Source organism: Acanthochromis polyacanthus, chromosome 9, assembly GCF_021347895.1.
Source record: "Acanthochromis polyacanthus isolate Apoly-LR-REF ecotype Palm Island chromosome 9, KAUST_Apoly_ChrSc, whole genome shotgun sequence".
Lineage (NCBI taxonomy): Eukaryota > Metazoa > Chordata > Actinopteri > Pomacentridae > Acanthochromis > Acanthochromis polyacanthus.
Genome location: NC_067121.1, coordinates 4,548,758 through 4,575,259, shown reverse-complemented (window position 1 = coordinate 4,575,259; position 26,502 = coordinate 4,548,758). Strand labels below are relative to the sequence as shown.

The 26,502-nt window shown below is 41.7% G+C and overlaps 1 protein-coding gene and 1 long non-coding RNA gene across 3 annotated transcripts in view; one reads left to right on the top strand and one right to left on the bottom strand.

Moving 5' to 3' along the window:
• Positions 1-239: 239 nt before the first annotated feature.
• LOC127535564 (uncharacterized) lies at positions 240-9,396 on the bottom strand. The gene is made up of 30 exons (XR_007944386.1): positions 9,279-9,396; positions 9,019-9,150; positions 8,800-8,931; positions 8,670-8,756; positions 8,540-8,625; positions 8,369-8,496; positions 8,281-8,324; positions 7,898-8,107; positions 7,714-7,852; positions 7,319-7,450; positions 7,100-7,274; positions 6,444-6,530; positions 6,047-6,133; positions 5,829-5,872; positions 5,523-5,610; positions 5,436-5,479; positions 5,046-5,089; positions 4,478-4,827; positions 3,910-4,433; positions 3,427-3,777; positions 3,252-3,382; positions 3,122-3,207; positions 2,862-3,035; positions 2,643-2,774; positions 2,424-2,511; positions 2,120-2,293; positions 1,859-1,988; positions 1,464-1,551; positions 1,071-1,376; positions 240-765 (listed from the first exon to the last, which is right to left on the bottom strand). It is a non-coding gene; the product is annotated as an uncharacterized LOC127535564 (long non-coding RNA).
• A 35-nt stretch (positions 9,397-9,431) lies between these two features.
• The window catches only part of marchf11 (membrane-associated ring finger (C3HC4) 11), a 28,017-nt gene continuing 10,946 nt past the window's right edge, over positions 9,432-26,502 (top strand). Inside the window, exons 1-3 of one of the 2 annotated variants that reach the window (XM_022202175.2) lie at positions 9,432-9,610; positions 15,776-16,549; positions 23,042-23,197. In XM_022202175.2, coding sequence (XP_022057867.1) covers positions 16,238-16,549; positions 23,042-23,197 — 468 coding nt within the window. In that variant the 5' untranslated portion in view covers positions 9,432-9,610; positions 15,776-16,237. Of the gene's footprint in view, positions 9,611-15,740; positions 16,550-23,041; positions 23,198-26,502 lie in introns of both variants that reach the window. The other variant, XM_051953874.1, reaches the window with a different exon arrangement.

Sequence of the window (26,502 nt, the reverse complement as noted above, 5' to 3'; positions counted from 1 at the left end):
CTGACCTAAAAACGGACAGAAAACCTGCTGGACACTGAAACTAATCATTTTATTGATTTTATCTGATTTAGTTTGAGTTCACTGTCAGCAATCATAATTTTATTACATATAAGGTGTCTTTATTATCAGTGTAGATGAAAATACAACCAGGTTCTCTTTCAGTTTCTTACAGGAGCAGCAGGAGAAATCACAAAATAGGAGATAAATGTATAGAAATAAATCCAATTAATACGTAAGTCTGTACACAAGTAACACAGTCCATTTATAAAGTCACTTAAGACTAAAGAAATCTTGTTTTAAAATATGAAATAAATTAAAAAATATTGTTGATTTACAGATTTGTGGTAACTACAGAAAATTATCAAAATAAATAACTATTACATATATATGAAGTATTTTTCTGTTATTTTACTAGTTTTCTGTAATTAATAAAAATCTGTAAATTATCTGTAATTTTATTTTTAAAAGAAACAACCAGTAAAAAGGTTAGTTTTATGTTAATTTTATTCTCAAATGTTATATATATATAATAAGATATATTTTGGGAACCGACTAACCTAACCCTCTCATGTTGTATTTTGGCCAACCTTCGTATTATTATTATGATATTAATATTCATAATTATTATTAATGTATTAATTATTGTTATTATGGTTATTGTTATAAGATTAATGAACCTACAGGGCTGTGTGCTTGTTGTCATTGATGTTCTCTTTAGAACCTACAGGCTGTGTGCTTGTCGTTGATGTTGGTTCTCTTTAGAACCTACAGGCTGTGTGCTTGTTGTCATTGATGTTCTCTTTAGAACCTACAGGCTGTGTGCTTGTCGTTGATGTTGGTTCTCTTTAGAACCTACAGGCTGTGTGCTTGTCGTAGGTGATGTTCTCTTTAGAACCTACAGGACTGTGTGCTTGTCGTTGATGATGTTCTCTTTAGAACCTACAGGCTGTGTGCTTGTCGTAGGTGATGTTCTCTTTAGAACCTACAGGACTGTGTGCTTGTCGTTGATGATGTTCTCTTTAGAACCTACAGGGCTGTGTGCTTGTCGTTGGTGATGTTCTCTTTAGAACCTACAGGGCTGTGTGCTTGTTGTCATTGATGTTCTCTTTAGAACCTACAGGCTGTGTGCTTGTCGTAGGTGATGTTCTCTTTAGAACCTACAGGGCTGTGTGCTTGTTGTCATTGATGTTCTCTTTAGAACCTACAGGCTGTGTGCTTGTCGTAGGTGATGTTCTCTTTAGAACCTACAGGGCTGTGTGCTTGTTGTCATTGATGTTCTCTTTAGAACCTACAGGGCTGTGTGCTTGTCGTTGGTGATGTTCTCTTTAGAACCTACAGGGCTGTGTGCTTGTCGTAGGTGATGTTCTCTTTAGAACCTACAGGCTGTGTGCTTGTCGTAGGTGATGTTCTCTTTAGAACCTACAGGGCTGTGTGCTTGTCATTGGTGATGTTCTCTTTAGAACCTACAGGGCTGTGTGCTTGTTGTCATTGATGTTCTCTTTAGAACCTACAGGACTGTGTGCTTGTCGTAGGTGATGTTCTCTTTAGAACCTACAGGGCTGTGTGCTTGTCGTAGGTGATGTTCTCTTTAGAACCTACAGGGCTGTGTGCTTGTCATTGGTGATGTTCTCTTGAGAACCTACAGGCTGTGTGCTTGTTGTCATTGATGTTCTCTTTAGAACCTACAGGACTGTGTGCTTGTCGTAGGTGATGTTCTCTTTAGAACCTACAGGGCTGTGTGCTTGTCGTAGGTGATGTTCTCTTTAGAACCTACAGGGCTGTGTGCTTGTTGTCATTGATGTTCTCTTTAGAACCTACAGGACTGTGTGCTTGTCGTTGATGATGTTCTCTTTAGAACCTACAGGCTGTGTGCTTGTCGTTGGTGATGTTCTCTTTAGAACCTACAGGACTGTGTGCTTGTCGTAGGTGATGTTCTCTTTAGAACCTACAGGCTGTGTGCTTGTCGTAGGTGATGTTCTCTTTAGAACCTACAGGGCTGTGTGCTTGTCGTAGGTGATGTTCTCTTTAGAACCTACAGGCTGTGTGCTTGTCGTTGATGATGTTCTCTTTAGAACCTACAGGGCTGTGTGCTTGTCGTAGGTGATGTTCTCTTTAGAACCTACAGGCTGTGTGCTTGTCGTTGATGATGTTCTCTTTAGAACCTACAGGACTGTGTGCTTGTCGTTGGTGATGTTCTCTTTAGAACCTACAGGCTGTGTGCTTGTTGTCATTGATGTTCTCTTTAGAACCTACAGGACTGTGTGCTTGTCGTAGGTGATGTTCTCTTTAGAACCTACAGGCTGTGTGCTTGTCATTGGTGATGTTCTCTTTAGAACCTACAGGGCTGTGTGCTTGTTGTCATTGATGTTCTCTTTAGAACCTACAGGCTGTGTGCTTGTCGTAGGTGATGTTCTCTTTAGAACCTACAGGGCTGTGTGCTTGTCGTAGGTGATGTTCTCTTTAGAACCTACAGGGCTGTGTGCTTGTCATTGGTGATGTTCTCTTTAGAACCTACAGGCTGTGTGCTTGTTGTCATTGATGTTCTCTTTAGAACCTACAGGACTGTGTGCTTGTCGTAGGTGATGTTCTCTTTAGAACCTACAGGGCTGTGTGCTTGTCGTAGGTGATGTTCTCTTTAGAACCTACAGGGCTGTGTGCTTGTCATTGGTGATGTTCTCTTTAGAACCTACAGGGCTGTGTGCTTGTTGTCATTGATGTTCTCTTTAGAACCTACAGGACTGTGTGCTTGTCGTAGGTGATGTTCTCTTTAGAACCTACAGGCTGTGTGCTTGTCGTTGGTGATGTTCTCTTTAGAACCTACAGGACTGTGTGCTTGTCGTAGGTGATGTTCTCTTTAGAACCTACAGGCTGTGTGCTTGTCGTAGGTGATGTTCTCTTTAGAACCTACAGGGCTGTGTGCTTGTCGTAGGTGATGTTCTCTTTAGAACCTACAGGCTGTGTGCTTGTTGTCATTGATGTTCTCTTTAGAACCTACAGGACTGTGTGCTTGTCGTAGGTGATGTTCTCTTTAGAACCTACAGGCTGTGTGCTTGTCGTTGGTGATGTTCTCTTAGAACCTACAGGACTGTGTGCTTGTCGTAGGTGATGTTCTCTTTAGAACCTACAGGCTGTGTGCTTGTCGTAGGTGATGTTCTCTTTAGAACCTACAGGCTGTGTGCTTGTCGTTGATGATGTTCTCTTTAGAACCTACAGGACTGTGTGCTTGTCGTTGATGATGTTCTCTTTAGAACCTACAGGACTGTGTGCTTGTCGTTGGTGATGTTCTCTTTAGAACCTACAGGGCTGTGTGTTTTTCATTGGTGATGTTCTCTTTAGAACCTACAGGCTGTGTGCTTGTCGTAGGTGATGTTCTCTTTAGAACCTACAGGGCTGTGTGCTTGTCGTAGGTGATGTTCTCTTTAGAACCTACAGGGCTGTGTGCTTGTCATTGGTGATGTTCTCTTTAGAACCTACAGGGCTGTGTGCTTGTCATTGGTGATGTTCTCTTTAGAACCTACAGGGCTGTGTGCTTGTTGTCATTGATGTTCTCTTTAGAACCTACAGGGCTGTGTGCTTGTCGTTGATGATGTTCTCTTTAGAACCTACAGGACTGTGTGCTTGTCGTTGGTGATGTTCTCTTTAGAACCTACAGGGCTGTGTGTTTTTCATTGGTGATGTTCTCTTTAGAACCTACAGGCTGTGTGCTTGTCGTAGGTGATGTTCTCTTTAGAACCTACAGGGCTGTGTGCTTGTCATTGGTGATGTTCTCTTTAGAACCTACAGGGCTGTGTGCTTGTCGTTGGTGATGTTCTCTTTAGAACATACAGGGCTGTGTGCTTGTCATTGGTGATGTTCTCTTTAGAACCTACAGGGCTGTGTGCTTGTTGTCATTGATGTTCTCTTTAGAACCTACAGGGCTGTGTGCTTGTCATTGGTGATGTTCTCTTTAGAACCTACAGGGCTGTGTGCTTGTCATTGGTGATGTTCTCTTTAGAACATACAGGGCTGTGTGCTTGTCATTGGTGATGTTCTCTTTAGAACCTACAGGGCTGTGTGCTTGTTGTCATTGATGTTCTCTTTAGAACCTACAGGACTGTGTGCTTGTCGTAGGTGATGTTCTCTTTAGAACCTACAGGCTGTGTGCTTGTCGTTGATGATGTTCTCTTTAGAACCTACAGGACTGTGTGCTTGTCGTAGGTGATGTTCTCTTTAGAACCTACAGGCTGTGTGCTTGTCGTTGGTGATGTTCTCTTTAGAACCTACAGGACTGTGTGCTTGTCGTAGGTGATGTTCTCTTTAGAACCTACAGGCTGTGTGCTTGTCGTAGGTGATGTTCTCTTTAGAACCTACAGGGCTGTGTGCTTGTTGTCATTGATGTTCTCTTTAGAACCTACAGGCTGTGTGCTTGTCGTAGGTGATGTTCTCTTTAGAACCTACAGGGCTGTGTGCTTGTCGTAGGTGATGTTCTCTTTAGAACCTACAGGGCTGTGTGCTTGTCATTGGTGATGTTCTCTTTAGAACCTACAGGCTGTGTGCTTGTTGTCATTGATGTTCTCTTTAGAACCTACAGGACTGTGTGCTTGTCATAGGTGATGTTCTCTTTAGAACCTACAGGGCTGTGTGCTTGTCGTAGGTGATGTTCTCTTTAGAACCTACAGGCTGTGTGCTTGTCATTGGTGATGTTCTCTTTAGAACCTACAGGGCTGTGTGCTTGTCGTTGGTGATGTTCTCTTTAGAACCTACAGGGCTGTGTGCTTGTTGTCATTGATGTTCTCTTTAGAACCTACAGGACTGTGTGCTTGTCGTAGGTGATGTTCTCTTTAGAACCTACAGGCTGTGTGCTTGTTGTCATTGATGTTCTCTTTAGAACCTACAGGACTGTGTGCTTGTCGTAGGTGATGTTCTCTTTAGAAACCTACAGGCTGTGTGCTTGTCGTTGGTGATGTTCTCTTTAGAACCTACAGGACTGTGTGCTTGTCGTAGGTGATGTTCTCTTTAGAACCTCCAGGCTGTGTGCTTGTCGTAGGTGATGTTCTCTTTAGAACCTACAGGGCTGTGTGCTTGTCGTAGGTGATGTTCTCTTTAGAACCTACAGGACTGTGTGCTTGTTGTAGGTGATGTTCTCTTTAGAACCTACAGGCTGTGTGCTTGTCGTAGGTGATGATCTCTTTAGAACCTACAGGCTGTGTGCTTGTCGTTGATGATGTTCTCTTAGAACTACAGGACTGTGTGCTTGTCGTTGATGATGTTCTCTTTAGAACCTACAGGACTGTGTGCTTGTCGTTGGTGATGTTCTCTTTAGAAACCTACAGGGCTGTGTGTTTTTCATTGGTGATGTTCCTTTAGAAACCTACAGGCTGTGTGCTTGTCGTAGGTGATGTTCTCTTAGAACCTACAGGGCTGTGTGCTTGTCGTAGGTGATGTTCTCTTTAGACCTACAGGGCTGTGTGCTTGTCATTGGTGATGTTCTCTTTAGAACCTACAGGGCTGTGTGCTTGTCATTGGTGATGTTCTCTTAGAACCTACAGGGCTGTGTGCTTGTTGTCATTGATGTTCTCTTTAGAACCTACAGGGCTGTGTGCTTGTCGTTGATGATGTTCTCTTTAGAACCTACAGGACTGTGTGCTTGTCGTTGGTGATGTTCTCTTTAGACCTACAGGGCTGTGTGTTTTTCATTGGTGATGTTCTCTTTAGAACCTACAGGCTGTGTGCTTGTCGTAGGTGATGTTCTCTTTAGAACCTACAGGGCTGTGTGCTTGTCGTAGGTGATGTTCTCTTTAGAACCTACAGGGCTGTGTGCTTGTTGTCATTGATGTTCTCTTTAGAACCTACAGGACTGTGTGCTTGTCGTTGGTGATGTTCTCTTTAGAACCTACAGGCTTGTGTGCTTGTCGTAGGTGATGTTCTCTTTAGAACCTACAGGGCTGTGTGCTTGTCGTTGGTGATGTTCTCTTTAGAACCTACAGGCTGTGTGCTTGTCGTTGATGATGTTCTCTTTAGAACCTACAGGCTGTGTGCTTGTCGTTGGTGATGTTCTCTTTAGAACCTACAGGGCTGTGTGTTTTTCATTGGTGATGTTCTCTTTAGAACCTACAGGCTGTGTGCTTGTCGTTGATGATGTTCTCTTTAGAACCTACAGGGCTGTGTTTAAAGGCTTGTTTTCGTCATTGATGTCTCTTTAGAACCTACAGGTGTGTGCTTGTCGTTGAGTGATGTTCTCTTAGAACCTACAGGCCTGTGTGCTTTGTCTAGGTGATGTCTCTTTTAGAACCTACAGGCTGTGTGCTTGTCGTTGATGTTGGTTCTCTTTAGAACCTACAGGGCTGTGTGCTTGTTGTCATTGATGTTCTCTTTAGAACCTACAGGGCTGTGTGCTTGTCGATTGATGTTCTCTTTAGAACCTACAGGCTGTGTGCTTGTCGTTGATGATGTTCTCTTTAGACCTACAGGGCTGTGTGCTTGTCGTAGGTGATGTTCTCTTTAGAACCTACAGGCTGTGTGCTTGTCGTTGATGATGTTCTCTTTAGAACCTACAGCCTGTGTGCTTGTCGTTGATGATGTTCTCTTTAGAACCTACAGGGCTGTGTGCTTGTCGTAGGTGATGTTTCTCTTTAGAACCTACAGGCTGTGTGCTTGTCGTTGATGTTGGTTCTCTTTAGAACCTACAGGGCTGTGTGCTTGTTGTCATTGATGTTCTCTTTAGAACCTACAGGCTGTGTGGTTGTCGTTGATGTTGGTTCTCTTTAGAACCTACAGGCTGTGTGCTTGTTGTTGGGATGTTCTCTTTAGAACGCTACAGGGCTGTGTGCTTGTTGTCATTGATGTTCTCTTTAGAACCTACAGACTGTGTGCTTGTCGTTGATGTTGGTTCTCTTAGAACTACAGGGCTGTGGTGCTTGTTGTCATTGATGTTCTCTTTAGAACCTACAGGCTGTGTGCTTGTCGTCATTGATGTTCTCTTTAGAACCTACAGGACTGTGTGCTTGTTGTAGGTTGATGTTCTCTTTAGAACCTACAGGCTGTGTGCTTGTCGTAGGTGATGTTCTCTTTAGGAACCTACAGGCTGTGTGCTTGTCGTTGATGATGTTCTCTTTAGAACCTACAGGACTGTGTGCTTGTCGTTGATGATGTTCTCTTTAGAACCTACAGGACTGTGTGCTTGTCGTTGGTGATGTTCTCTTTAGAACCTACAGGGCTGTGTGTTTTTCATTGGTGATGTTCTCTTTAGAACCTACAGGCTGTGTGCTTGTCGTAGGTGATGTTCTCTTTAGAACCTACAGGGCTGTGTGCTTGTCGTAGGTGATGTTCTCTTTAGAACCTACAGGGCTGTGTGCTTGTCATTGGTGATGTTCTCTTTAGAACCTACAGGGCTGTGTGCTTGTCATTGGTGATGTTCTCTTTAGAACCTACAGGGCTGTGTGCTTGTTGTCATTGATGTTCTCTTTAGAACCTACAGGGCTGTGTGCTTGTCGTTGATGATGTTCTCTTTAGAACCTACAGGACTGTGTGCTTGTCGTTGGTGATGTTCTCTTTAGAACCTACAGGGCTGTGTGTTTTTCATTGGTGATGTTCTCTTTAGAACCTACAGGCTGTGTGCTTGTCGTAGGTGATGTTCTCTTTAGAACCTACAGGGCTGTGTGCTTGTCGTAGGTGATGTTCTCTTTAGAACCTACAGGGCTGTGTGCTTGTTGTCATTGATGTTCTCTTTAGAACCTACAGGACTGTGTGCTTGTCGTAGGTGATGTTCTCTTTAGAACCTACAGGCTGTGTGCTTGTCGTAGGTGATGTTCTCTTTAGAACCTACAGGGCTGTGTGCTTGTCGTAGGTTATGTTCTCTTTAGAACCTACAGGGCTGTGTGCTTGTCGTTGATGATGTTCTCTTTAGAACCTACAGGACTGTGTGCTTGTCGTTGGTGATGTTCTCTTTAGAACCTACAGGGCTGTGTGTTTTTCATTGGTGATGTTCTCTTTAGAACCTACAGGGCTGTGTGCTTGTTGTCATTGATGTTCTCTTTAGAACCTACAGGGCTGTGTGCTTGTTGTCATTGATGTTCTCTTTAGAACCTACAGGCTGTGTGCTTGTCGTTGATGATGTTCTCTTTAGAACCTACAGGCTGTGTGCTTGTTGTCATTGATGTTCTCTTTAGAACCTACAGGACTGTGTGCTTGTTGTCATTGATGTTCTCTTTAGAACCTACAGGGCTGTGTGCTTGTTGTCATTGATGTTCTCTTAGAACCTACAGGCTGTGTGCTTGTCGTTGATGATGTTCTCTTTAGAACCTACAGGGCTGTGTGCTTGTTGTCATTGATGTTCTCTTTAGAACCTGCAGGACTGTGTGCTTGTTGTCATTGATGTTCTCTTTAGAACCTACAGGCTGTGTGCTTGTCGTTGATGTTGGTTCTCTTTAGAACCTACAGGGCTGTGTGCTTGTTGTCATTGATGTTCTCTTTAGAACCTACAGGCTGTGTGCTTGTCATTGATGTTCTCTTTAGAACCTACAGGCTGTGTGCTTGTCGTAGGTGATGTTCTCTTTAGAACCTACAGGCTGTGTGCTTGTCGTTGATGATGTTCTCTTTAGAACCTACAGGCTGTGTGCTTGTCGTTGGTGATGTTCTCTTTAGAACCTACAGGGCTGTGTGCTTGTCGTTGATGATGTTCTCTTTAGAACCTACAGGGCTGTGTGCTTGTCGTAGGTGATGTTCTCTTTAGAACCTACAGGCTGTGTGCTTGTCGTTGATGATGTTCTCTTTAGAACCTACAGGCTGTGTGCTTGTCGTTGGTGATGTTCTCTTTAGAACCTACAGGGCTGTGTGCTTGTCGTAGGTGATGTTCTCTTTAGAACCTACAGGCTGTGTGCTTGTCGTTGATGTTGGTTCTCTTTAGAACCTACAGGGCTGTGTGCTTGTTGTCATTGATGTTCTCTTTAGAACCTACAGGCTGTGTGGTTGTCATTGATGTTGGTTCTCTTTAGAACCTACAGGCTGTGTGCTTGTTGTTGGTGATGTTCTCTTTAGAACCTACAGGGCTGTGTGCTTGTTGTCATTGATGTTCTCTTTAGAACCTACAGGCTGTGTGCTTGTCGTTGATGTTGGTTCTCTTTAGAACCTACAGGGCTGTGTGCTTGTTGTCATTGATGTTCTCTTTAGAACCTACAGGGCTGTGTGCTTGTTGTTGGTGATGTTCTCTTTAGAACCTACAGGGCTGTGTGCTTGTTGTTGGTGATGTTCTCTTTAGAACCTACAGGCTGTGTGCTTGTCATTGATGTTCTCTTTAGAACCTACAGGGCTGTGTGCTTGTCGTAGGTGCCGTTCGTTGCCTCTAGAACCAGGACGTTCTCTAAGTTTCCCACAGCAGCAGGTCGTGCTCGTGCTACGTCAGATTCCTCAATGACTGGGTGATGTAATGAAAGCTGATCTCAGGATGCTGAGCCTCTAATGAGCTCTTCCTCCTGCAGCCTGGGAGTGTTTCATGGTTTGAGCCGCCGCTCCACCGAGCTGACAGGAAAACCGGAGAGGAGGGGCCCTGCAGACAAACCGACGGCGAGAAGGAGGCTAAGTGATAAGAAACCCACCGTCCAGAAGGCTGAGAGGAGGAGAAGCTTTAAACCAGGTCAGAGTCAACTTTACCGTCAAACCGAACACGAACATTCTCAGAGTCTAGAAAGAAAGGAAAGTAGAAACCTAAACCAGGGGAGTCCAACTCATCTTAGTCCAGGTTCCACATTCCGCCCAGTTTGATCTCCACTGACCACAAAAATCACAGAATAACAACCTATAAATAAACACAACTCCTAATGGTTCCTTTGTTTTAGAGAAAAAGAGACACAAAACAACCATAAGAAGACAAAATGTTTAAAACAAGTCAAAATATATCAAAAATGAGACACAAAATGGCAAAAATGAGACTCAAAATGACCAAAACAAAACACCAAATGACAAAAACAAGACACAAAACTACAAAAATGAGACCCAAAATGACCAAAACGAGACACCAAATGACAAAATGTCAAAAATGAGACACAAAATGACAAAAATGAGACTCAAAATGACCAAAATGAGACACAAAACGACAAAAATGAGACGCAAAATGACCAAAAAAGACAGAAAATGACAAAAACGAGACACAAATAAGACAACAAGCACAAGCAAGACAAAAAGGAAACACAAAACAACATAAATGAGAAAACAATTAAAGCAAGACAAAATGACAAAAGAACAATCTACTATTTTACTTTCTGATCCAAACAACTTGTCATGGTCTAGAAATGATTTTAAATTTATAGTTTTACTAATTTACAATCTGCGGTTCATGTCTTCTCTGTAATTTTTACGCTTTGAGGGCCGGATTGGACCCTCTGGAGGACCGCTTTTGGCCCGTGGGACGCATGTTGGACACTCCTGATCTAATATATAAAGCATCTTTTGACTTGTTTCACAGTTTTTTCTTTCCTACTTAATTCCATCTGTGTTCATTCATAGTTCTAATGCCTTCAGAGAGAATCTACAACATAAACAGTCCTAAAAATCCTGACTAAAGGAGAAGCTGGTCGTGTTTTTCAGTCAGAGCTTGACTCATTATTTCCAGGAAACAGCAGAGAGATCATCAGGAGTCCAGTTCTGATTGAATTACTCAAATCTGTCCAAACAGCAGCAGCTGAAACTAAACTCAACTCACAGCAAAGTTTGCATGAATCCAGCTCATTCTCAGCTTTTCTGTTTATGTTAAGCTACAGTAAAAGAAACATCACGGCTGTCGGCCGTATCAGGAGGACGTGATCATGGACTTTACTGACTGGTCCAACCTCAGCCTTCTACTGAACACCTCGAGAACAAAGGAGATGGTGACTGAAGTCCACACCTGAACCGGTCACCATTCTCGGCATGGAGGTGGAGGTATCTCCAGCTGGAGCAGCTGGACCATAAGCTGGGCGGGTCCAGACACATGGAGGAGGAGTTCCAGAAGGACTTCCTGCTGAGGTTAAAGTCTCTGAACATGAGCAGACCTCTTCTACCAGTCCTACCAGACTGTGGAGGCCACTGCTCTGTTCTTTGGGGCTGTGTGTTGGAGAAGTTGCTGAAGAAGGTGAGATCCACAGCTGGTGTTGGTCTGGAATCAGTCCAGCAGGTGGCTGGAGTGAGGATGCTCAGGAAGCTGAAGTCCTGTTTCTTCATCAGTCCAAAGGTTCTTGATGGGTTTAAGTCAGAACGTTGAGGAGACCAGTCTAGAACTTTCATTCTAGCCTGATTGAATCATTTCTTCACCACTAACAGAGTCATTTCCAACCAAGTCTGAGTCATTTTGAACTATTTTGAAAGTAATTTTGGACAAGTTTCAAGTTTATTCAGCGTGAATCTGGGCAGGCTTTGTCATTTTTGGACAATTTTTGAGTCATTTTGAACTATTTTTATTCATTTTTGACAATTTTTGAAATATGTTGGACAATCTTACATCATTTTGGACAATTTTATATAGTTTTGGACAATTTTTGAATTATTTTGGACAATTTCTGAGTCATTTTCAACAATTTTTTATTCATTTTTGACAGTTTTTGAAATATTTTGAACAATTTGAACAATCTTACATCATTTTGGACAATTTTAAATAGTTTTGGACAATTTTTATTCATTTTTGATGGTTTTTGAATTATTTTTGGACAATTTTATATCATTTTGGCCAATTTACATAGTTTTTGACAGTTTTAGAATTATTTTAGGACAATTTTTGAATTATTTTGGACAAGTTTGAGTAATTTCTGAGTCATTTTCAATAATTTTTTATTAATTTTTGATGGTTTTTGAATTATTTTGGACAATTTTATATCATTTTGGACAATTTCACATAGTTTTGGACAGTTTTTGAATATTTTGGACAATTTGACATCATTTTGGACAATTTTTTAGTTATTTTAGGACCATTTTTGAATATTTTGGAGAATTTGACATCATTTTCATACATTTTCTTTGACTCCTCTGGACAGAATTGGTTCAGTTCATCTAAACTTGTCGTCTTTCTGACTCAGACTTCCTGTTACAAGTAACTTCCTGTAAAGGATCAATAAAGTTTTATTCTATTGTAATATAAGTAATAATATAGTTAGTAACAGAATTACAGATTTATTATCCTGTCTTTAAAAGAGATTTTTCACAACTCAGCTGCAGAAAAGAGTCAGAATCCGACCAAAGGAGCTTCATATCTGACTGAAGTTCCTTTAATAGAGTCTTTTAAATATGCATTAGGTGATGAGGCGCCTCGTTTTCAGACAGAAGGTGAAGCTCAGGAGCAGCTCCAGTCTGAGCCGGCTGGTCCTGATCCTGAGAAGCCTTCACCCGGCCTTCCCTCTGAGCCCTGGGGACCTGCTATCGATCGCTGCTTCATAGGTACTGATTGGACATGAGTGGATAATTTCCTTTGCTGCATTAGAGTCCATTACTGGCCCGCTCCCCGGAAAGACGTCCTCCAAAAAAAAGAAAAGAAAGAAGAAAGAGAAAGACAGAGAGAGAGAGAGGGAGGAGATTCTTCTTGGAAAAGCCACTGAAGCTCCTTCAACTTTATTATCAGCTCCATTTAGAGACGATCACAGTCTGAAGCCCACAGAAAAATAACATGTAAACATAAAACATCCATCAGGAAGCTCTGCCGGGTGTCCAACATGAGGCCCGTGGGCCAAAAGTGGTCCTGCAGAGGGTCCAATCCGGCCCTCAAAGAGTAAAAATTCCAGAGAAGACATTAACTGCAGATTGTAAATTAGTAAAACTATAAATTTAGAATAATTTCTAGAACATGGCAAGTTGTTTGGATCAGCAAGTAAAATACTAGATTGTTCACTGTGTTTTTTTTGTCATTTTGAGTCTCATTTTTGTCATATTTTGTCATATTTTTGTTGGTTTGTGTCTTTTTTTTGTCTGACTGTTGTCGTTTGTCTCCTGTCTTGTCATTTTCTTTGTCGATTTTGTGGTTTTGTGTTTCCTTTTTGTCTTGTGTTATTTGTCTATTTTTTTGTCACTTTGTTTCTCATTTTTCTAATTTCTTGACTTGTTTTTGTCGTTTGTCCATTGTTTTGTCGCTATGTAACTTTTTTGTCAAATTTTTTGTCTCTTTTTGTTTTGTTTTGTGTCGTTTGTCTCATTTTTTTGTCATTCTGTGTCTCCTTTTTGTAAAATTTTGTCTTGTTTTTGTAGTTTTTTGTCTGAATTTTGTCGTTTTGAACATAAAGTAAAACCCTCTCTGGTTCAGTTCCAGGTGACTAAATGTTGTGTTCCTTTGTCAACACTCTGTGATCTGGAAGTTGTAATGTGGAAATGATAAACTGAGGATGAATGTTGATGAAATTTAATTTATTTTTTTTCATAAATTTCAGGTTGTTCATGATGTTTAGTAAAAAGATAATTAATTAAAGGAACCATCAGGAGTTGTGGTTGTTTATCAGTTCTTATGCTGTGATTTTACTGCAGATCAAACTGGTCTGAATGTGGAACCTGAACGAGAATCAGTTTGACTCCCATTATTTCCACCTTTTCCACCGATCCCCGGCTGAGATTTACCCTTAAAGTGCGACTCCTCGTCCCCGTGGAGGGCGAGCCGGACTATTTGTGGCCGGAGCGTCCTTCCCCAGGCACCAAATCATCACTCATTCCCATCCCAGGAGTCCTTCTGCTGCGTCCTCCTGGTTCTTCAAGGTGGACCAGAGATGGGAAAGGAGCAAAAAAGGAGGGCAGCTGCTGAAAGCAAAGGATAACATGCTAAATATGTGCACTCAGGGAGCTTCTATTGCAGTAAATGTTAGTAAATTATTTACATGATCACACTCTGATTGGAGCTTTTCTCCATTGTTTTGATGAACATTTGGTGTTTTAAAGAGCTTAAAAATGCTGATTAACGGAGGCAGCTTGGACGCATTTGAAAAAGTTCAAATTAAACCTATTTTTTTAGGACAGGAAACCTTTAAAACCAGCCTCAGGTGTAAATGATGCTGCAGGTTAAAACACAAACTGGTCTTTGACTAAAACTGGTTCGGTCCAGTCATCATTTATTGGAACAAATCTTCTACAACATCTGCCTGCTTTTAACAGCAGTTTGTCAGGGTTCTCCTCCATCATGGACCATATCTATCGGGGAGAAGCAGCTCCAGTAGAAACCAACTGGACTTCAAGAAATGTCTTCAAGAACCTCCCAGATAAGTCCGGTTGGTTTCTACTGAAGCTGCTACCATTACGTGACCTGGATGATAGAGAATCTACAGACATGTTGCACTGAGCTGCACTGTTCAGCGATCTTTTACAAAACTTTCTGACCAGGAGGATTCTTTGAATGACCCCTAAAAAAATGACAGATGTTTGGTTACAGCTTCTAGGATTGTGACATCTGCTGCTCATCTCCTTTTTATGTAACTATGAGCTAAATCCAATCAGATTTTATCTTCTTCTACCTTTGTTCGTACAAAAGAAGCCTCTTGCCAAACTCTACTCCACATACAACCAACCAAATCTATAAAAAGTTGACCAGAATCAGCTGATTTTCTGTGAATAGTAACAGTTTAAACTTATGATTCTGTTAGGAAATAGTTTCTCCATGATCCTGGTGTCTTATGAGCCGAGAACGTTTACCCAGAATGCATTGTTTAAAGTTTTGACTGTGATGCCTGGAGTGGATATAAAACTGATTTGGTTGTAGTTTTTAACAGAATTTCTAAAGAAACTCTGATTCCATCAAATACATGATCCGGAGTTGAATCTTTAAAGAGACATTTGAGCCCCATCAGAGTCCTCATGATCCCCAGAACTCCCTAAAGAACTCCTGTGGACCAAACCACTGACTGTCCATTTGATTTATCAAGGTTTAGTTTAACTTAGAGCCACTTTTAGGTCTAGAATCTCAGAAAAAGTCCTTTAAATCCAACATTCAGCCTCCAGATTCAAGGACCAGAACCTTTACCTGTTTACAGAGGCGTGTGGGGGCCTCTGTAAAAGAATCTGTAAAAACACTGTTTAACCCGATCAGGGTCTCCAAAACCAAAGTTATTGATCAATGTACTGACTTTTTATTTGATTTATTGTGTTTTAGTAACATTTCCAGACACTTCTAGGTCTAGAATCCCAGAAATCCTCCTTTAAATCCAACATTCAACCTCCAGATTTATCAGTTATAAACAGAGATTTCTTGTTAAATTCCTTTCAGGGTCTCCATGATCTCCAGATCTCCCTCAGAAACCCTGTGGACCAAACCACATGATGGAAGTGCTGAGTTTGTGTTGATTTATTGTGTTTAATTTAGATTTTTAGTCATTTTCTGTTATAGAATCTCTGAAATCCTCTTTTAAATCCAACATTCAACCTTCAGATTTATCATTTATAGGCAGAGATTTCTTGTTGAATTCACTTCAAGGATCCTGAAAATCCAGAACATCAGATACCCCCAGAATCTGTAAAGACACTGCTGAACCCCATCAGGGTCCTCATGATCCCTGAAACCAACTGATGGTTTTACTGACTTTATATTTGATTTATTGTGTTTTAGTGACATTTCCGGACACTTCTAGGTCTAGATTCCCAGAAATCCTCCTTTAAATCCAACATTCAGCCTCCAGATTTATCATTTATAAACAGAGATTTCTTGTTAAAATTCACTTCAGGGTCTCCATGATCCCCAGAACTCCATGGAAAACCCTGTAGGCCAAACCACACGATGACTTTGTGTTGATTTGTTGTGCTTAATTCAGATTTTTAGACATTTTCTGTTGTAGAATCTCCGAACTCCTCCTTTAACTCCACCATCCAGCCTCCATCTCCTCTAACCGGACCGGTGACCCGTTAACGGCTGCGGGTCGCCACATCTCCGGACCTCCTCTCTCTTCCGTCACGTTACCGGGAGCATCATGTGATCGATCGCTGCTTCCTGGACCCGCCGCTGGAGGGAAGGTTCACCCGGAGCTCCGTCCCGGTGCTCAGATCCGGAGGAGGAGGAGGAGGAGAAGGAGGAAGGGCAGAGGAACGGAAGAGCGGATTCAGGAGCTCCGGGAGTCCCGTCGCGATGCGTGGATGCTGCTCGGAGACGCTCCGCCGGTCTCCGGAGCGCACGAGGCGGTTCCAGCGCACCGACGGTCCGCAGCACCGGGAGGCTCGCGGCCGCTGATTCGCAGCTCCGGGAGCGCGGCTCGGTTCGATCCGGGAGGCTGCGGCGCGTCCCTGCGGATCCACCGGGAGGCATCTATGCAATTTCATCCCGACTTTTCTTTCTACGATGAGCACAGAGGAGGGAGAGGAGGAGAGGGGAGGCGCCGCCGTCCCCCACCGACACACCTGGGAGGAGAAGGAGGGAGAGGACGGAGAACCGCACGGCGCCCAAGGACGTCCGCGCTCCGGCGACGAGGACGAGGCGCCGCGGGGAGAGCGGGAGGACTGCGGGGAGGCGTGTGGGGGCCCCGGGGGCAGCGGGGGGGATTTCTCCGGGGAGGACGGATCCTGCAAGCCGCAGACGATGAATTCAAACTGCAGCAGCGAGACGTGCATCCCCACGCCGAGCTGCAGGATCTGCTTCCAGGGCGCAGAGCAGGTAGGAGGCTGCACATCTGTCCGGCTGCACATCTGTCCGGCTGAACATTTGTCCAGCTGAACATCTGTCCGGCTGAACATCTGTCCGGCTGAACATCTGTCCGGCTGAACATCTGTCCGGCTGCACATCTGTCCGGCTGAACATCTGTCCAGCTGAACATCTGTCCGGCCGTACATCTGTCCCAGGGCTAAATTAGAGTCAAGGTGCCTCCTGATTGGCTGACAGCAGCAGCTCTTCTAATTAAAACCCAGGCCCCTGGACCTGATTGGACGGATTTCAGCCAATCAGACACAGACACAACAAAACTTACCGTCATGGTCACTTTAAGTGTCATTTTGTGTCTCGTTTTTGCCATTGTGTGTCTAGTTTTGGTCGTTTTGTGTCTCGTTTTAGTCAATTTTTGTCTTTTTTTTCGTTTTGTGTCTCGTTTTTTTTCATTTTGTGCCACGTTTTTATCATTTTGGGTCTCATATGGGTTGTTTAGTGTCCTGTTTTGTGTCTAGTTTTTTCGTTCTGTATCTTGTTTCTGTCAATTTGTGTCGTTTTTGTATTCTTGTGTCTCGTTTTTGTCCTTATGTGTCTCATTTTTGTCGTTGTGTCAAGCTTTTGTCGTTTTATGTCTCATTTTTGCCGTTTTCTGTCTTATTTTTGTAATTTTATGTCTCATTTTTGTCGTTTCATTTTTCATTTTTGTCGTTATGTGTCAAGCTTTTGTCTTCCTATGTCTCATTTTCGTTGTTCTGTCTCTTTTTTTGTTTTGCGTCTCATTTTTGTCTTTTTGTGTCTCGTTTTTGTCATTCTGTTTCTTGTTTTTTGTTGTTTTGTGTGTAATACTTTTGGATTTAAACATATCTTTATTATTTTTTACTAATATTAATGTGTCATCTTACTGAGGTAAACAGTTAAATCTAAACTTTAACTAGAATAATGTCATCTTTCCAGTGTTGTGCTGCTGTTTTGTGAGTGTGTTTGCAGAATCACAGCTAACACTCCAGCATTTCTGTCTTTTTTCTTTGGGTAAACTCATGTAAACGGGGCCGCGCTGGGCAGACGTATCACCTGTTACACTTTTGGCGCAGGTGGCATCAAATTCACAGGAGACTGGTCTGAGAAAAGCCTCAGAGCAGCTTCTCTGTAAGAAGTGAAACCATGCCGATCCGACCACACACCACTTCCTGCTGGATGTTAGCAGCTGCAGCTAATGCAGAAACATGAGGGCAGAAGCTCCAGTGTGGATCCGTACTGAAATAATCTCCCCTGAATTTACAGCAGCCACACTGAATTATTGTTTTTTCTGCTGAGGACCATCTGGTGAAGGATCTCAAAGCTGGTTGTGAATTCGCTGACTGAGAGGAAACAACAAAAATGAAGTTACTCACAAAAAAAACGAGATAATTCACTGTAGAACATCTGCTTGAGGAAACTCTTCTCTTCCTCCTTCACCTTCTTCTTCTTCTCATTCTTCTTTGGCATTTTGTATCTTGTTTTTATCAATTAATGTCTCAATTTTGTAATTTTGTGTTTTTTGTTTTTGTCGTTTTGTGTCTTATTTTTGTCGTTTTGTGTCTCATTTTTGTCATTTTGTGTCTCATTCTTGTCATTTTGTGTCTTGTTTTTGTCATTTCGTGTCTCGTTTTTGTGTTTTTCTGTCTCATTTTTGTGATTTTGTCTCATTTTTGTTATTTGTGTCTTCTTCTTCTCTTTCTTCTCTTTCTTCTTCTTCATCTACTTCCTTGTTTGCTTCTTCCTCTGGTCCACCTACTCCATGTTCAGCTTCACCGTCTTCTGTTTCTCCTCCTTAAATAAACAGGACAGAATACAGATTAAAGTTAAAAATAAACGTCACATTACAGCCAGTCTCTAAACGTGGGTTTTAAGGGCTTTAAGAGGTGATCATCAGTTTACAGTAAACGCCGTCCGTCCAGCTGTCTGCAGGTCTTCCTGGACGGACAGATGTGGACCTTCAGGGACAGACTGAAAGCCGACTCTGTGCTGATGAGGGACGGTGGGCAGCTTCAGGGCTGTGGAGGGCAGTAAAGGCCTAAGTGAATATCCTGTCTCTAACGTGGGCTACAGCCTATTAGCAGGGCTAATGTAATCACGCTGCCTCCGGGTCCAGACTCATATTTGATTTGGAAACGAGGCCGCAGGCTGGGAGAGCTCGCCGCTCATTGAGCAGATTGCAAAACAGAAATTCGACACTTAACATGTTCAAGACGCAGCGGGAAAGTGTTATTAAACAGCAGAAATCATGGAATCACTTCTTAAACCTCGCTCTGATTGTTTTCCTTCCAGCTTCATTTGAGAAACTGCTTCACAGAATTATCAGAGTCGATCTGAGCAGCTGTGAAACCAGATACCTAAAGAACCTGTAGCAACACTGATGAACCCCATCAGGATCCCCACAACCAAAGTTATTGATGGATGTACTGATTTTGTGTTTGATTTATTGTGTTTATTTAAAATTTACAGCCACTTTTATGTCTAGAATCTCAAAAATCCTCCTTTAAATCCAATATTCAGCCTCCAGATCTGTCATTTGTAGGTGGAGATTCCTTCTAATCACAGTAACAGGGTTGCTAATCCATGCTAATGTGATCTTTTTCTCAGCAGTAGAAGCTAGATATTTAGCTAGCTGTTACTGCTGACCAAGAGGACAAACTGACTGATGGAAAACAGTCCAACGAATGAGTCTGATCCTGATAATATGAGATAGAGTGAGACATTCAATCAAGGCTGACAATGTATTAAAGGAGGAAAATAGAAGAGAGGACATGGCTTTGCTCTACACATTCTTTTGGACCACCGTTTGATGATGTAAACAACATAAAACAAGACAAAAATTAAGAGAGAAAACGACAAAAACTAGACACAAAACGACAAAAACGACACAAAATGACAACAACAAGACTGAAAAGACAAACATGTCATCAACAGGTTAAGCTAAGATTTAAATTTAATTTCAACTGTTTCCTTCGAGATTCAGTTTGGTCATCAGGGGGGTGAGACGAGAAAAATGGCATTCTAGGGGAACTCCAAGCTTATTCAACATTTTTAAAAAACATTTTCAAACATTGTTTCCTCTTAGTTTAATTTTTTTAGATTTGGTCTCAAGACAAGAATATTTACACAACGACTGCATGTTAAACGTTTTCTACATGGATTATTTGAAATTTGATGAGTGGGACATTGAATGTCCTCTAGTTCTGGTAGTTTTCGTTTGCTTGTCTCGGTGGTCGATGTGGACGTACACCCCTACCCAAACCCAAACCCTAGGCCTGACCTGAACACCTACTCTACCTTAACCCTAAACCCTACCCCTACCCTACCCAAACCCCAACCCTAACCCTAAACCCTACCCTACCCTAACCCTACCCCTAGTCCAGCTTGAGGTCTTTGCAGTCAGGATCCTTGTCGACCTTCTCGTGGACTCTTGAATGGACTCACCTCTGTAGGACTAAAATAAGTGGACTGTTCCAACCTAACGGCTCCTCTGGGGGTTCAGACGTATTGGGATTGTCCTTGACGTTGGTTTTATCAAACAATACTTCGGTGGATAGCCGAAGCGAAAGCCTCCGAGGTCCTTTTAAACCCACAAGGTTAATATGACATGATGAAAAACGAGCTCCCTGACCACTGACCTTAATACACTATTAATATGCCACTCACAGTCCGGCCGGCAGGTCAGAGCTGCAGTAATGGCTGCCCCGAGGAAGAAGGAAAAAAAAACCCAGAAACGTCAGGACAAATGGATACGGCTGTAATGATTAATGTCAGGCTGCATCCTGCCGTTAATATCCGCGAGTGTTGCAGCTTTGAGAGATGATCATTGATCCAAGCGATGCTGGTAAGGCCCTCCGGTGAACAAGTCGTGGGTTTTCTTTGATGTATGACCTGTTGGGAGGAACGGCCAGAAACAAGCATCAGTAGATGATGGGAAAAGTTGACACGTGGACCTTGAGAATGGACGGAAGATTAATGCTGGGCTCCAATATTGACCCAAAAGCAGATAGTTTCTCTCAAACCCTGAACAGATTGTGAGGTTTGATGTATGGCTGGTGCTACGGGGGAGTGGTCCAAATAATAGGAACAGCAGATATGAATATCAAACAGTGAGTGCAGTTGCAGTTTGCTGCGTCAGGCTGGTAATGGATAGTTACAGGAATGTTTCTATTAGCGCTGTAATCATTTAATGCACAGTTTATTGTTTCAGCACTGATAGTCATCGCAGGAAGGGAGGTAGGGATGTCCTGATCTGAGCCAGTTAATATTTAGTATGTGCAGACACTTAATCCCACTTTGTTTTCCTTCATAATACACACTTCCAGGACATTAAAAGTTTTAAAATGAATCCAAAAACTGCATTTCTGCCCAGAGACTGTTTTTAAATGTTCTCTAGGTGTTCAGGAACCTCGTTGTAAAGCGAAAATAGGACACTTTCTTAATGTAGTATTAAGAGGTAAATGTAGTATTAGTGGGTAGATGTAGTGTTAGAGGGTAAATGTAGTACTAGAGGGTAAATGTAGTGTTAGAGGGTAAATGTAGTACTAGAGGGTAAATGTAGTATTAGAGGGTAAATGTAGTATTAGAGGGTAAAGGTAGAGTTAGAGGGTAAATGTAGTATTAGAGGGTAAATGTAGTATTAGAGGGTAAAGGTAGAGTTAGAGGGTAAATGTAGTATTTGAAGGTAAATGTAGTACTAGAGGGTAAATGTAGCATTAGAGGGTAAATGTAGAGTTAGAGGGTAAATGCAGTATTAGAGGGTAAATGTAGCGTTAGAGGGTAAGTGTAGCATTAGAGGGTAAATGTAGTCTTAGAGGGTAAATGTAGTGTTAGAGGGTAAATGTAGCATTAGAGGGTAAATGCAGTATTAGAGGGTAAATGTAGCATTAGAGGGTAAATGTAGCATTAGAGGGTAAATGTAGTGTTAGAGGGTAAATGTAGCGTTAGAGGGTAAATGTAGTCTTAGAGGGTAAATGTAGTGTTAGAGGGTAGATGTAGTACTAGAGGGTAAATGCAGTATTAGAGGGTAAATGTAGCATTAGAGGGTAAATGTAGAGTTAGAGGGTAAATGTAGTATCAGAGGGTAAATGTAGCATTAGAGTTTAAATGTAGCGTTAGAGGGTAAGTGTAGTGTTAGAGGGTAAATGTAGCGTTAGAGGGTAAGTGTAGTGTTAGAGGGTAAATGTAGTGTTAGAGGGTAAATGTAGCATTAGAGGGTAAATGTAGTCTTAGAGGGTAAATGTAGTGTTAGAGAGTAAATGTAGCATTAGAGGGTAAATGTAGCGTTAGAGGGTAAATGTAGCGTTAGAGGGTAAATGTAGCGTTAGAGGGTAAATGTAGCGTTAGAGGGTAAATGTAGCATTAGAGGGTAAATGTAGTACTAGAGGGTAAATGTAGTGTTAGAGGGTAAATGTAGTACTAGAGGGTAAATGCAGTATTAGAGGGTAAATGTAGCATTAGAGGGTAAATGTAGAGTTAGAGGGTAAATGTAGTGTTAGAGGGTAAATGTAGCATTAGAGGGTAAATGTAGCATTAGAGGGTAAATGTAGCGTTAGAGGGTAAATGTAGCGTTAGAGGGTAAATGTAGCATTAGAGGGTAAATGTAGCGTTAGAGGGTAAATGTAGCATTAGAGGGTAAATGTAGCGTTAGAGGGTAAATGTAGCATTAGAGGATAAGTGTAGTGTTAGAGGGTAAATGTAGCGTTAGAGGGTAAATGTAGTGTTAGAGGGTAAATGTAGTACTAGAGGGTAAATGCAGTATTAGAGGGTAAATGTAGCATTAGAGGGTAAATGTAGAGTTAGAGGGTAAATGTAGCATTAGAGGGTAAATGTAGTGTTAGAGGGTAAATGTAGTACTAGAGGGTAAATGCAGTATTAGAGGGTAAATGTAGCATTAGAGGGTAAATGTAGAGTTAGAGGGTAAATGTAGCATTAGAGGGTAAATGTAGCATCAGAGTTTAAATGTAGTGTTAGAGGGTAAATGTAGCATTAGAGGGTAAATGTAGAGTTAGAGGGTAAATGTAGTATCAGAGGGTAAATGTAGTGTTAGAGGGTAAATGTTGCATTAGAGTTTAAATGTAGCGTTAGAGGGTAAATGTAGTACTAGAGGGTAAATGTAGTTTTTGAAGGTCTGTCAAAGAACTTTGTAAACTCTTGTTTTATATGATTGCAGCTCTTAAAGTTGGTATAAACGTACAACGTCATCTTCTGAGACACTTTGGATTTCAGTTTCCTTTTAATTTCATTTTTTCTTCTTATTTCTTGTGTTTCTTTCTGCATTTGTTACTGATCAGTTTAGCTTTTCTAATACTGACAACAGTAAAAGTTGGAAGAATATGTTTAAAAATTCTTAGAAAACGTGAAGAGATTCTGGGTTTAATGAAGTCTGTTTGTCCGTGGGTTTGGATGTGGATCATGTGCAGGCTGCAGGATGGATTTAATGTTTGCTGTCTGTTTTTGTTCTTTCTCATTGTAATCTCCTTTTTCTAGGGCGACCTGTTGAACCCGTGCCGGTGTGACGGCTCGGTCCGCTACACCCACCAGCACTGCCTGCTGAAGTGGATCAGCGAACGAGGCTGCTGGACCTGCGAGCTCTGCTGCTATCGCTTCCACGTCATCGCCATCAACATGAAGAGGCCGTGGCAGGTACAGCACCGTAGAACGTACTCTTTACGCTTCACACCTCGGTTCCCCTGCTAAGGAATCTGTTCTGATGATGAGAATCAGGACACTTTTGATCAGGGGTGTCAAACACGAGGCCCGCGGTCCAAAACCGTCCCACCAGAGGAGAAACAACGTGACAAAAACATGAGACAAATGTCCAAAAAAAGACAAAAAACAACAAAAACAAGACAAAATATTTAATAAACGGGTCATATAATGCCAAAAATGAGACAAACGACACAAAATAAAACAAAAAAGAGACAAACAATTGACAAACAACAGAAACAAGATAAAAATGACAAAAGCGAGAAAACGACAAAAAAATGATAAACAACACAAGGGAGACAAAAAGGAAACACAAATGACATAAACAAGAAACAAAATGAAAAAAACATGAGACAAACGACAAAAGTCAGACAAAAAAGACAAAACAACAAAAACAAGACAATGTATTACAAAAACGTAACACAAAAGGACAAAAGAACAAAGAACAATCTAGTATTTTACTTTGTGATCAAAACAACTTCTCATGGTCTAGAAATTATTTTACTAATTTAACAATCTGCAGTTAATGTCTTCTCTGGAATTTTTACACTTTGAGGGCCGGATTGGACCCTCTGGTTCTGGCTGCTTTTGGCCTGCGGGCCGCATGTTGGACACCCCTGGTTTAGATGTTTTAATACAGAAATGTTAGCAGCAGATTCCTGAAAGTCTTCCGAGAATGTGTCTTTGCATTTCTCAGCTTGGTACTATTACTATGTGCTCTTAGTGTCTGCAGCGTTAAATATCACTGAGCTGATGCTGGCCCCGCCCCCTTCAGGAAGAAGACTCTCTTTTTTTTCTGAGAAATGCAGCATTTGTTTATTAGTTACTGATGATCAGAAATCACAGCACCATGCAATGTGTCCATTTAATACAGATGTACCCACAAACAACATGATCTTATGCTGAGTACAGGCGTGTGTTCTGCATGTGGGCGTTATGTACGGATACCGAATCACATGACCTAAATATGTAGCGGGTGGTGATAAATTATTGGTGTTCCTTGTATCATTTCCAATTAGAGATGCAAATTATCGCGTAATTGATTGATCAATAGTTGTTTCATCTTGTCGATCGATGATCGATTAATTGATAAACGACAATTTTTCTGAGAAGCTGAATTTCCCTCTCAATCAATGTCTTTCTTATGAAAGAGAAAATACAAATCATATTCCTTAATAAAAGATTTTTTCTTAACAGCAGGAAACAACACATTCACAAATGGAACAATGCAATAGGAAGGCTACTTTAAGGCTACTTGAAACATGACAATAAATAAGTGCACTGTCTGTTAATACACTGATGGAGCACAGCACACACAGTCAGTCTATAAAACATGTCACTCACCGAATTCCACCTGGTTTTGGAGGATTGAATGAGTTTATGAGACGACAGCTGCATTTGTTGCTGCTTTTCTGCGAGCGCTTTGTTTGCTATAATACTGTGACTGTAGTGTTGTACCAGTCTGCTTGCAGCTACAACGACTCGGTTCATGTAAGTGGAGAAACCGTCGCTAACGGCCAGCTGCAGGGTGTGAGCGAAACATGGAACTGAGTGCCAACTGACTCGTGTGGGAATGTTTGCTGAGACGATATTCCGTGGCGTCTTTGTCGTCATTAACCAACTTACAGTGGTTCCATACCGAACTCCGTCTGTCCCCTTCATCCTGTCAGCTACCGCTTCTCATTTGTCTTGTTGTCGTCAGAGGCCAGCTTCTCTTGTGTTCCCGCGCAAGGACATCTGGCGTCAAGAGCGCCCTCATTCGGGCTGGCGGGGAATTACGGGTTCAAAACACAATTAATTGCAATTTATTTATTTTAATCAAGTAATTTCTGACGGATAAGTCCTGACAAGTCCTCAGCGGTGGATTTGTAGTAGGATCACAGTCATGAATCATGTGATCATCAGCGTTCACTTGTTGTCATGGTTACAGTGACACCATGCCGCTATCGAGCAATGATACCGAAATCTTAAACAAATCCGTGGATCCAGACTATACGCTGCATCAAACTCTAATCACTTGGTCCTTAAGTCATTTCTGACCTTCCCTGAAAATTTCATCCAAATCCCTTACTCCGTTCTTTCATAAAGTTGCAAACAGACAGACAGACAGACAAACCAATGGCGATCGTCACATAACTCTGCCGTTTGACAGATTTAAGATGAATTTTTGAGTTGTTTTGGACAAATTCTGGATCTATTGAAGATATTTTGAGTCACTGAGAATATTTGCATTGATTTTGGACAAGTTTGGAGTCATTTGACAACTTTTTAGGTAATTTTTGACCAAGTTTGTGCATGAAGACGATTGTCTTCACTCTTACAGCAGAATATTTGGTGAACTTAACTTGTGGTTTTGAGCGATTTTAGACAAAATTGTATTCACTGTGAACACTTTTTGATTGATTTTAGATGACTTTTGAGTCATTTTGTACATTTTTTTGATAAGCTTGTGTATGAAGACTTTTGTATTAATTCTTAAAGCCAACAGGAGAACGTTTGGTAACTTTTTTGATAAATTTTGGACAAGTTTTGAGTCATTTTGAGCTCACTGATTTTGAATGAGTTTTCAGTTATTTTAGATATGTTTGTGCATGAAGACTGCTGTGTTCTCTCTTGCAACCAACAGGTGAACATCCGGTGAGTTTTGCTCACTGTTTAGACATTTTAGCCGAAGCAGCTGCAGAAAGTAAATAATCCCGAAGAACTGTGAGGCAGCTGTTCATTCTGATTGGTTCATCTGGAAACAGTGAGGGGGGGGGGGCTATACAGATCTGGATGACTATTGGTTTGTGATGCGTAGCACTGAGTTGCTTGTAAAGGCTTGAGGAATGACTGAATTGAACACAGCTTTTATTTTTGTACAGGAGTATTCCTGAAAAGCGAGTTCTGTTCTGCCTGAATAAAACTGTGTGCAGATTTGTAGTCGTAAGCGCCGGAAAAGCCGAAGCCATTATGTTCTCTCTGGCTTTTATTTTACTGCTTTTCACAGCAATAAACCTCTGAGGTTACAGTTTTCTCCCACCAGCGGCTCTCTGAATGATCACAGAGGCATTAAAAAGAGATTGTTTTTACAGTCGCTGGCGTATCGACCCACCAGTTAAATTTTATGCTCAGAAATATTCACAGCTCGGAGAAAAACAGCCACACAGAGCCCGGTAACTGGTAAAAGCAGTTTGGCTGGTGTGCAGACAACAAATAAACCCACCTGCGTCTGTCGGAGCTACACAACGTTTGGCTTTCAA